Below are 13,569 nucleotides of genomic sequence, written 5' to 3' on the forward strand. Positions count from 1 at the left end.
TATGCTTTTTAAATTCACCGTAACTTGATAAATAGCCTCATTGGTGTGTATTTCTGTGATGGGAATTACAGTGCTTCCCAACTTTGACATGCACAGGTATCACCTGGGGATCTGGTTAAAATGCACATTCTGAGTCAGAAGGTCTGGGGTGGGACCTGCGATTCTGCATTTTGAACAAGTTCCCAGATGGTGTCTATGCTGCTGCTGACCTATCAGAAAGAAGCAGGATACTTGGAACCAAGCCCTTAACATAGGCTGAAGAGTAAGATCTTTGCTTTAAGCACACTTCCCTGGAGCAAGTCTTTTTGGGAGGGATCTGATTCAGCCCAGCAGTGGATGGTGGCTTGTTCAAGGGTCCTCCATCTGTTCTTACATAATTCTGGGCTCACTAGAATTTTGTGAATTTATTGTGGAATTCTCTATCCCAAGAGTGGTTGATTATCTCATATAAATTTATGGAAAAAGCTCTAGGAATATTTTCATCCTTTCTTGGCCAGATTTTCTAACATCCCCAAAGCCCAAGAATCCAGAACACCAAAGAAAAGCAGCAGGACTCAGTCCTTCAAAAGCCTCTTGGACTGCTTAATACCACTGGCTGGGCCCACTTTTTCTTCCCTTGAGGTTTGGAGCCAGCATCTAATGAGTGTCTGGATCCTCAGTCTATCATCTGGTCCTTAAATATGTTTTCAAGCACCATGAGCCATTTCTCAGGGTATCTTACTTGATTTTCTTCATTGTTGATAGGAAATTGCCTTAAATTTGCTTCAGCAAACAGTTGTTATTTTTGTATTGATAGTTGAGTTTATACAACTTGGTCTGACATTTTGTTTCTAAAATTGGCTGCATTGAATTTCTATTCTATACCATGTATATTTTTGTTGGGAAAGCAGACAAGTCGCCATAGCAGTGACTTTTAACCTTTTTGAGTCCTGTACCTCTTTGAAAGTGGTAAAAGGTAGAAATCCTCTCTTCAGATAGTCCTTACATTCAACATTTTGCATATAATTTGGGGGAGATTTCAAACTCTAAACCACTTAACCCCTACCTCTACCCCACTGGCCCCTGGTTAAAATTATCTGCTCTGGGATTTCACAGTTTGATCAAAGAGAGGCAATACAATTAATAAATCCCTTTTATTTTAACTTCCCTTATCTACAGCTCTTCTGCTTTTTTTCCCCTTTTGAATAACCCTCATCCTCCCCACCCCCAAACAAAACAAAAATATCTCTTGCCCTGTGTCCGGGCCTCAACTGAAAGCTTAATTTTGAGCTCATTGGTATTTTCCACCCCTGGCAATGGTAGCTTATTACCATGAGTGGCTGTCTCTTATAGAAATAATTACTATGGTAACCTTCTTCAATTAAGAAGATAAGATACTTAACCAGACTTTTATGTGGGAAAGGGGAAGGCCAAGTAGAGAGAGGCTTGACAGGTATTTTCAGAGTTTATTTTATAAGGAAGATATTTGTAAGGAGGTGTACCTCCTCTATGGACTCTAAATCTAGAGGGAACTTAGACTGTGGCCAGAGAACCTAGGATGGTTACTGCACACACACACCAAAAACACATGGACTGCCTTATGCATTGCAGAAAGTCTAACTTTTCTGACCTTGCCTACTAAATGACAGTAGCACCCCCAAGTCATTGCGACCACCCAAAACTCTCCCCACCTATTCTCAGTGCCCCTTAGAGGGCAGAGTCCATCCTGGTTGAGAAATGCTGGGCTCGATGAATTTTAATTTATTTTTTTTGACAGTTTAAATCTTTTTGTGTAGCCTCTGTTGTTCATGATCTTTGGAAATAGGACAATAGTTCTCTGCCTGGTGCCTTTACACCTGAGCTCTGACCTCAGATGACCTGTAGCTCTAGAATGTTATGATTATCATGTCAAAGGTCGTTAGATTCCAAAGAGATAGCTGGGGGAGCATGTTATTTTATAATTGGGAAAGTTTAAGTCATTAACTATTTTGCAATGTACTTTTGGTTCTATGGCAGATCAGCACCAGCATTTGAAATATGCATTCCCCCAAGCCTGTGACCTCCGACCTCTGTCACTTTTCCTTGCTCTGACTCTGGCTTCTGTGTGAAATTTTAAATAGCTGTCTCACTAAGTTCAGATCCTTTTCTCAGATCTTTCTGCAGCCTGTTTTCCTACTAGAAGATAGGAACTACTGAGCTGTAAAACAGCTTGTGTTTTAGGAGGTGTGGTTTTCTCAGGGAGGCAGTTGTAGTGGGTAAAAGTCCCTTTGGCCTTCCCCGCTCCCATTTTAGCGTTTTTGTGGGGCAGAAGATTTACTGCAGATACATTGGTAGATTTGGTTGACCTTCTCCTAAGGCCTTAATGGGAAAGGGGATGGGGAGTTTTATGTGAACTCTGTAATTTTAATTTTTTCCTGAAACTGGTCTCACCAGCTGGGCGCACCAAGTTACACATGTCTTTCCAGTCACTGTGTAACAAACATACTGTGCTTTATGATTATTTCCAGAAAGCAGCAGTACAATGCAGACCTCCCTGCCATTTCCTAGACCAGTGGTTCTCAGACTTTTTCAGGGTCTGAAGAGGAAGCGCCCCAGGAGCTGCTTCAGGCTGCAAAGAAGAGCCTAGGGATGGGCTGGCAGTGGCTCTGACCTCATTTCAGCAGTGCTCTCATTTTACATTATCTATTAAGTAATGTCCACTTCATTTAAAGAAAGGGGTCTGCTGCTTAAAGGAAGTCTGAGAACACCTGCCATATACAAACAAGGGTTTGAGAGCTAGAAAACAAGTTCTAAACAGCGAGTGCATTTTATTTCCCAAGATGGTGCTTCCTGAGACTCGGTTTGATCTGCAGCTGCTTTTCTGAGAGCTCTCTTTCATCTCCATTTTAACCCCTCTCTTTTCAAAGGCATTACTGTGTTTTGGATTTTTTTTTTTGTAGGATTTTAGGAATAATAGGACAAACTGACACAAGTATGAATCTGCTTTCTTAATGCAAATTGACTGATATCACAAGGACCTCTCTTCCTCTTTTCTCTAGTGTCTCTTAAAATATTATCTAGAGCTATTTTTTCTCACTCATTTTTCAGTTTCATACTCTAATGGCTTTTTTTTTTTCTATTTGCTTTTTCTGCTTAGTTTTATTGGCTAGTGTTGTGGTCTGATTCTGTGGGTCTGTCATTTTTTTAAACCGATAAACATATTTTCTATTACTCTTTCTATCTCCTTCCTTTGTTGGCTTCAATTCTTCACATTCATCTTTGAATTTCTTGCATATTCTTCCCTTCCCACCTTTTATTCCTCTCCTTTCCCTACTCTTTTTGGGGTATTATTTGCAACCTCAAAGACAGATGATGATATCTGGAGATGTTTTCTAATTTTACTAACTTTACTTTTTAATCATAAATCTTATAAACTATATATTTTAATCATATAATTTATAAAATAAACATTTTGTAGATTCAAAAGGCTGTTGAACTACTTCAGCAGGTTCTAAAGGCTGAGTCACTACTTTGTGTGTATATTGTGGGGGAGTGCTTATGTTGTATAGAGTCATCCATTGTCCTTTTTTCTTTTCCAGGTTGCTAGGAAGAGGCTCAATGTTTGTGTTTTCACCAGATCAGTTTCAGAGACTGCTTAAAATTAATCCAGACTGGAAAACCCATAGACTTCTTGATTTAGGTGCTGGAGATGGAGAAGTCACAAAAATCATGAGCCCTCATTTTGAAGAAATTTATGCCACTGAGCTGTCTGAAACTATGATATGGCAGCTTCAGAAGAAGAAATACAGGTATAATTTGTAGACATGGTTTGGGGTATATTTCTTGGTTTTAGATGTATTTTTTTTTTTTGAGATTATTTAAAGGCTATAAAACAGAAACTGTTTTCCATGACGAAGCATTAAAAGAAAATCTTTCTATGTTTTCATAGGAAAAAAATTTTGGCAGCATGTTTACCTTCCTTGGTCTGATTTTACCAAAAAATTAATGTGAAAATTAGTTTACATGATCTGAATGGCAGTTCGTAGATGGTGGAGGAAACAAGGGTGGTGGGGATGGGTTTGGAATCAAATCCACACATACAATTCACATGTGGGTGATCAAAAAGAAATTGTGTATGCATTTTTGACACCAGAGAACCACAATCATTAATATAAATTTGAAAGATGCTTGACTTTAATGCATTATCTGTAGGTATGGGATCTTTCTTAAAAAGAAAAGAAAATACTGTAGTTAAGAATTCTATTTCTCATGTTAATATCCTCTTTATTTTATTTTTTGAATGAAAAAATACTGGAGACCGAAGTGATGACCATTTACTCTCAATCCATCACCGTGGAGCATTTGTTCAAAGACTGATTATCAGGTTCTTTGTCACTGTATATGGAAGGAGCAAGTTCATTGACCTGAATAACATATTAGGAGAGTTTCCAAGGTGTAATTTCTAGTCTGCCAGTGATTTACAGTGTGACCTTGGACAAGTCACTTCTTTCATTTTTCTCATAAGAAGAGGAAAATTCTAATGCCTTGTTAGGATTCCTGGGCTTATGCGTAGTTTGAGTGGGGCTGATAAATTTGTCTTAGCGTGGAACGGAGTTTACAAGTAGAAATCACAAAACAGAAGTGAAGGTGAAGTTGGACTTCTGTAGGTATAGTTTTAACTGTCCCGATACTAAAGCTGTAATTTTCTGTTATGAGCATGTGTTTCTGTCTTTCAAAATTACCAACATGGAAACTACCTATCTGTGAATAACTCTGAGATGGATTTAGTAAGATTATTCTAGATGAAAACATGCTGATGATGTTTGACTTCTGCTTCATTGTACATAGGCCTAAGATTTTGTTGTTGTTTTTTAAAATCAGGTATGTAATTTGTTTTTTGTAAATTTATGAATTTAAATTGGCTATTTGACTAAGGCATTAATATACAAATAGTCTTTCTTTAGTTGTTCATTCCATCAAAAAGGAAATTGATGACTTTTTTATCCAGAAAGTAGAATCTTCTCTCTAGTTTGAGCTAAATCAGTTTCTAAAATCATCACTGCAGTCGTCATGCCAGTACAAAAGAGTGATTTGGGAGCTCTAATACCCTACTTATTTCAAGCAACAAAGGAGTCTGACTAGACCCGTGATGTTTGTCAGAGTGTTGTTTTGGAGGAAGGCTTTAGTTTTTAAAAAATCTAGATTGAAAAGAAGATGCAGCTGGGTGGTTTGTGTTCCTTTTTATTCTGCTATACAAAAATGCTCTAAGATGTCATCATACTAATGAGTTTTCCTAAACAGCTCTCATTATGCTTTTAGAATTTTCTAAGATACCTCTACTGTATCTGCTTAGCATGATCAAAGAGTTGTTTACCAAAGGTGCTTTTTCTGGTTTCCTCTTCCTCCTGTCTATCATAACATGCCTCACCTACCACATTCTGACTGGTATAACCAAGCAGGAGTGAGTAATTTATAAAATTGCCTTAAAGGCGTGGCTAACAAAGACTCTTTGATATAAGCACTCCTCCCCTCTGTGAGTAAAACTTCGTAAGGGCCTAGAAATGTTCTTAGGGAGAGAGAAGAGGGGAAGGAATGAGGAAGAGAGAGTGCGATATTGAGGGCTCAGAATGGTGTGTTAACAATGCTCTCCACTTACTGTTTTAATAGGATGTCCTGTGCTTTATCTTTTTCTATATAATTATTTAGATATGAAGACTCAAGAGTATGAAATAGTATCTCTCTCCTGGGAACAGAGATTTGCTCAAGAGATCATTGGTTGTAAATGGAAATTATCTTATACCACTCCTAGCCAGTCTTAAAAATAGGACCCTAGGAATAGAAAACATGAATATATGATGTATTCTATGATTACATTCCAATGAATGTAGAAAGTAGGATTCTTTGTTCAAGAATTTGATGCCCTAGTTTCTTAAGCATTTTTATCACCTTAGATCTTCACACTTATTAAACATGTTAGTTCTTATAAAGGAAATTTTATATGTTTTGAGGTTTGGAAATAGCTGAAATGCTAAATTTAAAGAAATAAGTTGCTTACTTTTGCCTTGCTATTTTATTACTGCAAATATAAATTATAAATGAAGATTTTGAACTTACTTTGATTTAGAAGACAAAATTAGAACCTTTACTGGCATCTAATTATTTTAAAAGATGTCTTTAAGGGGGTTTGTATCTTTCTGGTTTTTCCAGAGTGCTTGGCATAAATGAATGGCAGAATACGGGGTTCCAGTATGATGTCATCAGCTGCTTGAATTTGCTGGACCGCTGCGATCAGCCCCTGACTTTGTTAAAAGATATCAGAAGTGTCTTGGAGCCAACTAGAGGCAGGGTCATCCTTGCCCTGGTCTTACCCTTTCATCCCTACGTGGAAAACGGTAAGTGTGGTCACCCACTTACTGGCCTGTTATCCAGCATTGACGTTTATTGATATTTGTGATTCTGGGCTGTGCACAATTAGACATGGTCTTGTATTTCTCAGAATAGCCTGGAATTTAACAGAATACAGTTAACCCCTGTAAAATATCACCTTGGTTTTAATGTTCATCTCAGTGTGGCTTTTATAGAACTCTAGTACACCCTTTGCAGTGGTAATAATTAATACTCAGCTGGATCTGTCTGCTGGAGATTGAAACCTAAAATGTGTCCATATTTCCTGCTTTTAAATGGAGCCTGAACCATTAATTTTTTAGCTTATGAGCTGAGTCAAGGAATAAATGATGTCTTTTAATCTATCTGTATATACCTGCCAAATGTCATAGCTGTTAAGTATTTTACATCTCTTGTCCCAGACTCTAAAATGATAAATGCTGTTGTTACCCGTTTTTTCCTTTTGAAGACCATTTATGTCCCAGCATGTATCATTTCTTTGTGTGACATGTGGTTTCTTGATTCCATGTCTTGCTCTTCAGCAATACTGAATGAAGAATATCTCAGAAGAAATGGTTTGATTTCATATTGCTTCATATTTACTGTGACTTTAGGCCAAAAGTCACATTTATTCACGCTTGGTTTTAGTTTATGTGGTTTGCAATTTAGGTCATGTTGAAAGTTACGACTTTAAGCCTCTTTTGCATTTTCGTAAGTTATTGTACAGTAATGTAAAAATTATTTGTTATATAAGTAATACATGTTAATACTTTAAAATCTTTACTTTTTCTCTTTTACTGCCTTGTTCAGTTTGGGTTCAGAAACTGTAAGAGCTTGCAGACATTTTTGAGAAATCCACTAATGTTTTGCAAGTATCATAGTTATCAGATATCTGTGAAAATCTGTGCCTTAAGGACTAATGCTCATGTTTGCTTATAACCCGGGGTTTGTGTCGCCACTCACTTGCTCCTTCATTTCTTCTTGTCCTTATTTTTTCCCCCTCAGGTTTTGGTCTGTTCTGATTTAATGCTTAACGTTTACCAAATGGTTTTAGATTTGTGTTGATGGTGGGGAAAATGAAGAATTCTTTAGACATAGGTGGGTGGGAAGGAGAACAGATAAGCAGATGTCCCCTCCCCCATCTGACTTCTCCATGTTTACATTCCTGTGTTGAATCCTTTGTCATGGTAAAGAGCGAAACTGCTTTTTGTGTGAGTGCCCATATAGCACATACACATGTTGTACAGGGAAAAACCTAGTAAATGTCGTCCTTGATAATTCAGCAGCCCGACCTTGTTTCGGTGCTGCTCCCTGTGTAATTAAACCTCGGCTCTGTCTCGCTGCATTGCAATCACTAGTCATCAGGTTGTAAGGCCCAGGCTTCCTGCGTCCTGTTGGGCAACCACACGATGGAACTTTAATGCTGCTTCCTGGCATAGCAGGAGGTGGAAGAGCAAGAGAAGAAATGTCAGTCTAACCACGATTTTATTTCCTTGTGTTGCTGACATAAAAATTGAGAGGAAGTTAAACTGGACAAGAGGGCAATCGCCAGTAAAGACTGAAAACAAGCTCCTTGATTGTGGATGCACAGAGTTGACTATTGAATCCAGTGAAGCTGATGTTTGACATACAAGCAAACCTGAGACATGAAACCTTGTTGCTATGGGTGACCTCTAGTGACCTTTAAGTTTTGTAGACTGCTTGTGGCACTCTATTTGTGCTTTCCTTGTCTGAGTCGTTAATTAGATCCTGATGATTTCCATGTGACACTGTGTAAGGGCTGTGAGGGGCAGAGTGATCTTGCTGTGTGCGGTCATGAATACCGGGCTGTTTTAGGGCTTTCTGAGTATACTTTGCATACTTGGTTCAATTAATTTTTTTTAACCAAAGCAGTTGTAGATGAAATAATTACTTGTGTAATTTTTTTGATTTGTCTTGAAATTGAACCGCAGTGATTTTGTTGGCATAGGTTAAATTGGGGAAAAAAATGCAAAATGTATCTTTCTAATTTCAGTCTGCTTGGTTTACTGACCAAGTTCTGGTGAGGGGCTGTTAAATCTAGTGAGAATTGTTTTAAGTATCAAAGAAGGGGAAAGTATGTAATGAAAAGAAGAATTATGTTGCAGTAATGGAAACAGTGATGTTTAATTTTTTTAAATTGTAATTTTTATAAAAAGGTAACTCATGGTTCAAAAAAAAAGAGTTCAAGCAGCTTGCAAGAGAATATATAATGAGACGTTTCTCATCCACTCCAGTTCCACAGTCTTATTCAGCTTTCTTGAAAATTCTTCTAAAGATCGTCTATGCAAATACAAGTATATGTGTACGTGAAAAAACGGATTCCATAATTAAAGCCCATTATAAATACTTGTGTTGCCCTTTTCTGCTTAAGTATACCTAGGAAATTATTCCTTACCAGCATGTAAGTATCTACGCCCTTGTCTGGACGTAAGTGGTGTGTTGGAGCTGGTTTTACTGGCTCGTGACAGCTGATTGTTAATTATATTGGGAGGAACTTAGTGAACTGGTTGTTAAACTTGGCCATTATTGAAATTGACCATGATGAGTACCTACACCACGGAAATTGGCAGACTCCACAAATAGCCTCTCCCTTCTGGCTGGTTGGTAAACATTTACCAGCACAATGCGGGACATACAGTAACTTGACTTGAGGAGGCCCCTGTTGACATACTTTTAGATACTGGCAGTTTGCTTTATAAATTATAGTGAAATGAACACTGTTAGGCAAGTCTTTACACACCTGCAAGTAGGTAGTAGGATGCTTTTTCAAGAAACAGAAGGAGCAACTAAAAGTAGCTTTTGAAAATTAAGAGTTTATTTTAGAAAAACGATTCCAAGTTTGGTGAATTCAGTAATGAAAGTGTCCACTGAAGTTCAAGGCTTGCTTTCGTTTCTTCCCCTTCTGTGTGCTGACATTCCCCTCAACAATTACGGAATGGCTGATGCAGTGCCAGCGTCACGTGCAGGCATGACAAAGTCTTGGAAAGAAAGGGGCATTTTCTCCTATACATTTTTCTAAGTGAGGGAAACCTTTCCCAGAATCTCCCTGGCGCATCACACTTCAGATGGAAGGACTGAGGCTTGTGCCTCTGCCCAGCCTTAGGACCATTGTGATGCGGGTCCCGGGAGGGAGTCTGCCCTGACGCATGTGCACTGTGGGACTGAGCTCACAGTGAAGGTGGAAGGGATACTCCTATGCCACAGAATAGCTCTGTTCATTTAAAGAGCGTTTACTGAGTGATGCTCGAGATAAGTGAGCAGAAAACATAGAAATACCCTTGTCCTCGTGGAGTTTACTTTCTAAGAAAGACAGCAAACAAATGACGTATTGATGGTGATAAGTGCTATGGAGAAAAATAAACAATGAAAGCAAGAAAGGGGCTTCGTGGAGTTAGGGTTGGGTTTAGGTGCTGTAATTTTAAAGGGAAGGGCCTCACCTAGAGGGTGACGTAGGGAAAAGAGTGAAGGAAGTAAGGTTTCAGGTTATCTGTGTGATGCATTTCTAGGAGTGAAGCTGCTTGTTAAAGAGTGAGTTTTCCAAATAGCTACACTGTGATCCTAACACCATTTATTGAATAATTATCTTTTCCCCAGTGCTTTGAATGTCACTTTTATCATAAAGTCCTGTATGTGTTTGGTTCTGTTCTATTAAGATTTGTCCCTCTGTGTGTGTGCCAGTACCAAACTACGTTAATTACTGTAGCTTTATCATACATTTTAGTATCGTAACACTAGTCCTCCTTAATCAGTTCCTTTTAGATTTTTCTTGGCTTATTTATTTAACAGATCAGCTTTAGCACTAGCTTGCCCAATTCCCCTGTATTAAGTTTATAGGTTAATTTCGGGAGTATTTCCTGGCAAATTATAGGATGTATCTTTCAATGTACTCAGTTATGTTCTTTAGTAACAAAATTTTCTTCTGAAGTGTCCTGCATAAGTCTTGTTAGATTTATTCTAATGGTGTGTGATATTAAATTTTTTTCATCATATTTAAAAAAAAATAGAAATTTATTTCTCAGCTTCATATAATTGGCAAGTAAAAGTTTGTTGTATTTTAAGTGTACAGAGTGGCAATTTAATATACATATACATTGTGAAATGATTACTACAGTTAAGTTAATCAGCACACCCATTACCTCATATAGTTACCTTTTGTGTGTGTGTGAGATGAGAACACTTACGATCTGTTCTCTTAGCAAATTTAAAGTATATAGTTCAGTATTATTAACTATAGATCCCCAGAACTTATTTCTTACAACTGAAAGTTTGTACCCTTTGACCAACATCTTTTTTCTCCCCACCCACCAGTTCCTGGCAACTACCATTCTGTTCTCTGGTCCTACAAGTTTGACTTGTTTCAATTCTACACAGGGGTGAGATCATATAGTATTTATCTTTCGATGTCTACCTTATTTCACTTAGCATAGTGTCCTACAGGTTCAAACATGCTGTCTCAAATGGCTCTTGCATCATATTTTAGAGTGGACATTATGCATACATACAAAAGCAATTTTGTGTGTGTGTACCCATTTTGGAACCTTGTTTATTACCTTATTGGATTATTTTAGTGTTTCCAGTAGTTTCCACCATTGATTTCTCTTGGGCTTTTTAAAACACAGTTATAACATTTTCCAATGGTTTTGCTATTTTCTTCTCATTTTTAGACTTTCTTTTTGGTCCAAGTGAATTTGTAGTTACTTCCAGAATATGTTAAAAAAAAAAAAAAAGAGTGGTGGACATTTTTGTTTTGATTTTCATGAAAAAATGTTTTAAATATGATAGCTGTCTTTTGGCCTGAGATTGCTGTTTGGCTTGAGATACATATTTTCAAAAACTCCTGTTTTATTAAGAGCTTAAAAAAAATTGGGCATGAGTGTGGAATTTTGTCACCTGTGTTTTGAACACCTGTCTAGATAGTCATCCTGTTTTTTCTCTGTTGGCTTATTAAATTAATAGTACTAATGCATATCTGCTCCTGAATCTCTGGACTCAGGCGGATAGTCTTTTTGTAACACATCACTAGATTAAATTTATAATAACTCTGAATAAAAGCATTGCCGTTAGTATTATTGATAAATGATACTTGGTTTGATTCTAGTCTTTTATTTATGTGGAGGATGTTATCTTTATCATGTTCTGGTATTCGTGTTCTGCTGGCTTTGTAAAAAATAATTTCTAAGTTCTTTGCTGTGCTTTTTAAGAAGTAGCCCTTGGCAGCCTTCTCACTTTCTTCCAGGGTCATCGTTCGGGTTAAATTAAACATCATCAGTCTTAAAGCTCCCATCAGTCTAAATAGAAGTAAGAAGACTCTGGCAGGACTGCTTTGTGCAAAGACTGTGGGCGTTGAGGGCTGAGCTGTATTTGAAGTATGGGTCGGCCCTTATTACCTGAGCCTCCCATTAAGCTTAGTGTTTCATCCGTAAAAATGGGGCTAATACCTACCTTGAGGCTTGTTGTGAGGATTAAATAGTGTAACTTAGAAAGTAGTGCCCAGTCACTTCCGGATCAGTATTGGTGTTTGATACATGCTAGATTGGTTTCATTGCACCTTATTTTGTTACTTTGGCTTTATTTGTGGCTTCATTGATTATATTTGTTCACAGTTCTTTGTCAATGTTTTTGCACTTTAACTTGGTCTCAAAATCTGAGCCTTCTCCATCAATTTATGTGACGTGACTCCACAGAGACTTAACTATATGCCCAGGGTTTTAAACTCTCTCAGGTCTTACATATTGGAGAGAAAGAAATTACTTACTCTGAAAATGTTAACACCTTTTGGTATGTGGTTTAAGTGCTCTTGTCTAGAATGGAGGGTGTGTATACACTAGAATTATGTCTTTGTCTGTTTTTCTCCTCAGGTTGTTCATTGTCTTGGGAAATGCAAATCTAAACAGAAAGCTATAGCTTAATCCTTTCCAGTGAAAATTCTAGATGCTCAGATAGCAGAAAAATTAATATGTTAGAGATTCAGTGAACAGTCCTTATGAAGAGGGGTGAGGGTCAATGTCCAGGGAGTGAAGTGTGCTTCATTATATCAGTTGAAATGCTGAAAAAATATTTTTCTATAGAAACATTGTTCAGTTGCATTCATATAAAGACATTTAAGAGCCTACTATGTACCAGGCAGTGCTAGGCAGTAGAAATACAAAGATAAATGAGACTTGTGCTTCCTGTTTTAAAATACAAAATTCCAGAAATTAAACAACATTGTGTATCAACTATACTCCAATTAAAAAAAAATACAGAATAGTTCAGAAGCTGTAAACAGACAGTGGTAGGATAGTCTGATAAGAAACATGACAAAATACTCTGGGTTTAGAGAAGGAATGATCCGTTAGTTGCTGGAGGAGTTAAGGAAGTGTTCAGGTGGGATGTGACATTTGAACTGTGTTTGTATCTGTGGGGCATTTTACCAGGCAGGGGGAACAACATAAGCAAAAGCATGAAGGTGTCAGCAAGGGGAGGTTCCCACGCAAGGATAAGTTCAGTGAAACCCAAGGATAGCATGCAAAAGAGGCCTTTGATTATATAACGGTATAGCTCTCAATAAATATTGTTGGCTGGACGGATGAATAAAAGAATGAATATTATATATACATCAGGCACTCATATATAACCTGAGGGAATATAACTACTTGGGAGAGTGTATTCCAAGTTTCAGCTTAAAAATCAGTCTTTGAAACAGAGTCCTTGATTGTATTGGGAAAGGTTTATTCTGAATCAAATATGAGTTTATCTTAGGGATTTTGTTTCCTTGTTAGCTACACAAAGAGCAGTATATTTTCAGCCCTGGAAGTACCAAAATGAAGCAACTCTCAGAAGTGAAGAGGGAATGAGCAAATCCAACACTTCTATTCACCTGGATGCTGTTAAGTGCTTTATCTTTTTTTGCCATCTGGTTTAGAAGTTCTTTTGTTTCAGCCAGGCCAGTGGTCTGGAAGTGGAGGGAGTACACCAGACAATTTGTTTTGGGATACAGAAAGAAAATAGTAGCAGTTTTATTCCTTTTTATGCCAATTGTTTAATGTCTATTTTTGTGTATACACATATACACACATACATATATGCATACACTATGCAAAACACACACATATGCATGTGCACTCACACATACATACATCATACACGCAAATAAAATGAGGTTAGTGCTCCCCCCACTCCCCTTCCCATTTTTCCTGGTACATGTGATAGAAAGATTAGAGATCA

The 13,569-nt window shown here is 37.5% G+C and overlaps 1 protein-coding gene across 5 annotated transcripts in view; it reads left to right on the forward strand.

The window, feature by feature from the left end:
* The window catches only part of METTL9 (methyltransferase 9, His-X-His N1(pi)-histidine), a 42,743-nt gene that overhangs the window by 16,455 nt on the left and 12,719 nt on the right, over window positions 1-13,569 (forward strand). For all 5 annotated transcript variants that reach the window (XM_064478517.1, XM_064478516.1, XM_031433060.1 and 2 more), the window contains exons 3-4: window positions 3,558-3,767; window positions 6,166-6,350. In XM_064478517.1, coding sequence (XP_064334587.1) covers window positions 3,558-3,767; window positions 6,166-6,350 — 395 coding nt within the window. The remainder of the gene's footprint in view (window positions 1-3,557; window positions 3,768-6,165; window positions 6,351-13,569) is intronic.

Source organism: Camelus dromedarius, chromosome 24 (genome assembly GCF_036321535.1).
Source record: "Camelus dromedarius isolate mCamDro1 chromosome 24, mCamDro1.pat, whole genome shotgun sequence".
Lineage (NCBI taxonomy): Eukaryota > Metazoa > Chordata > Mammalia > Artiodactyla > Camelidae > Camelus > Camelus dromedarius.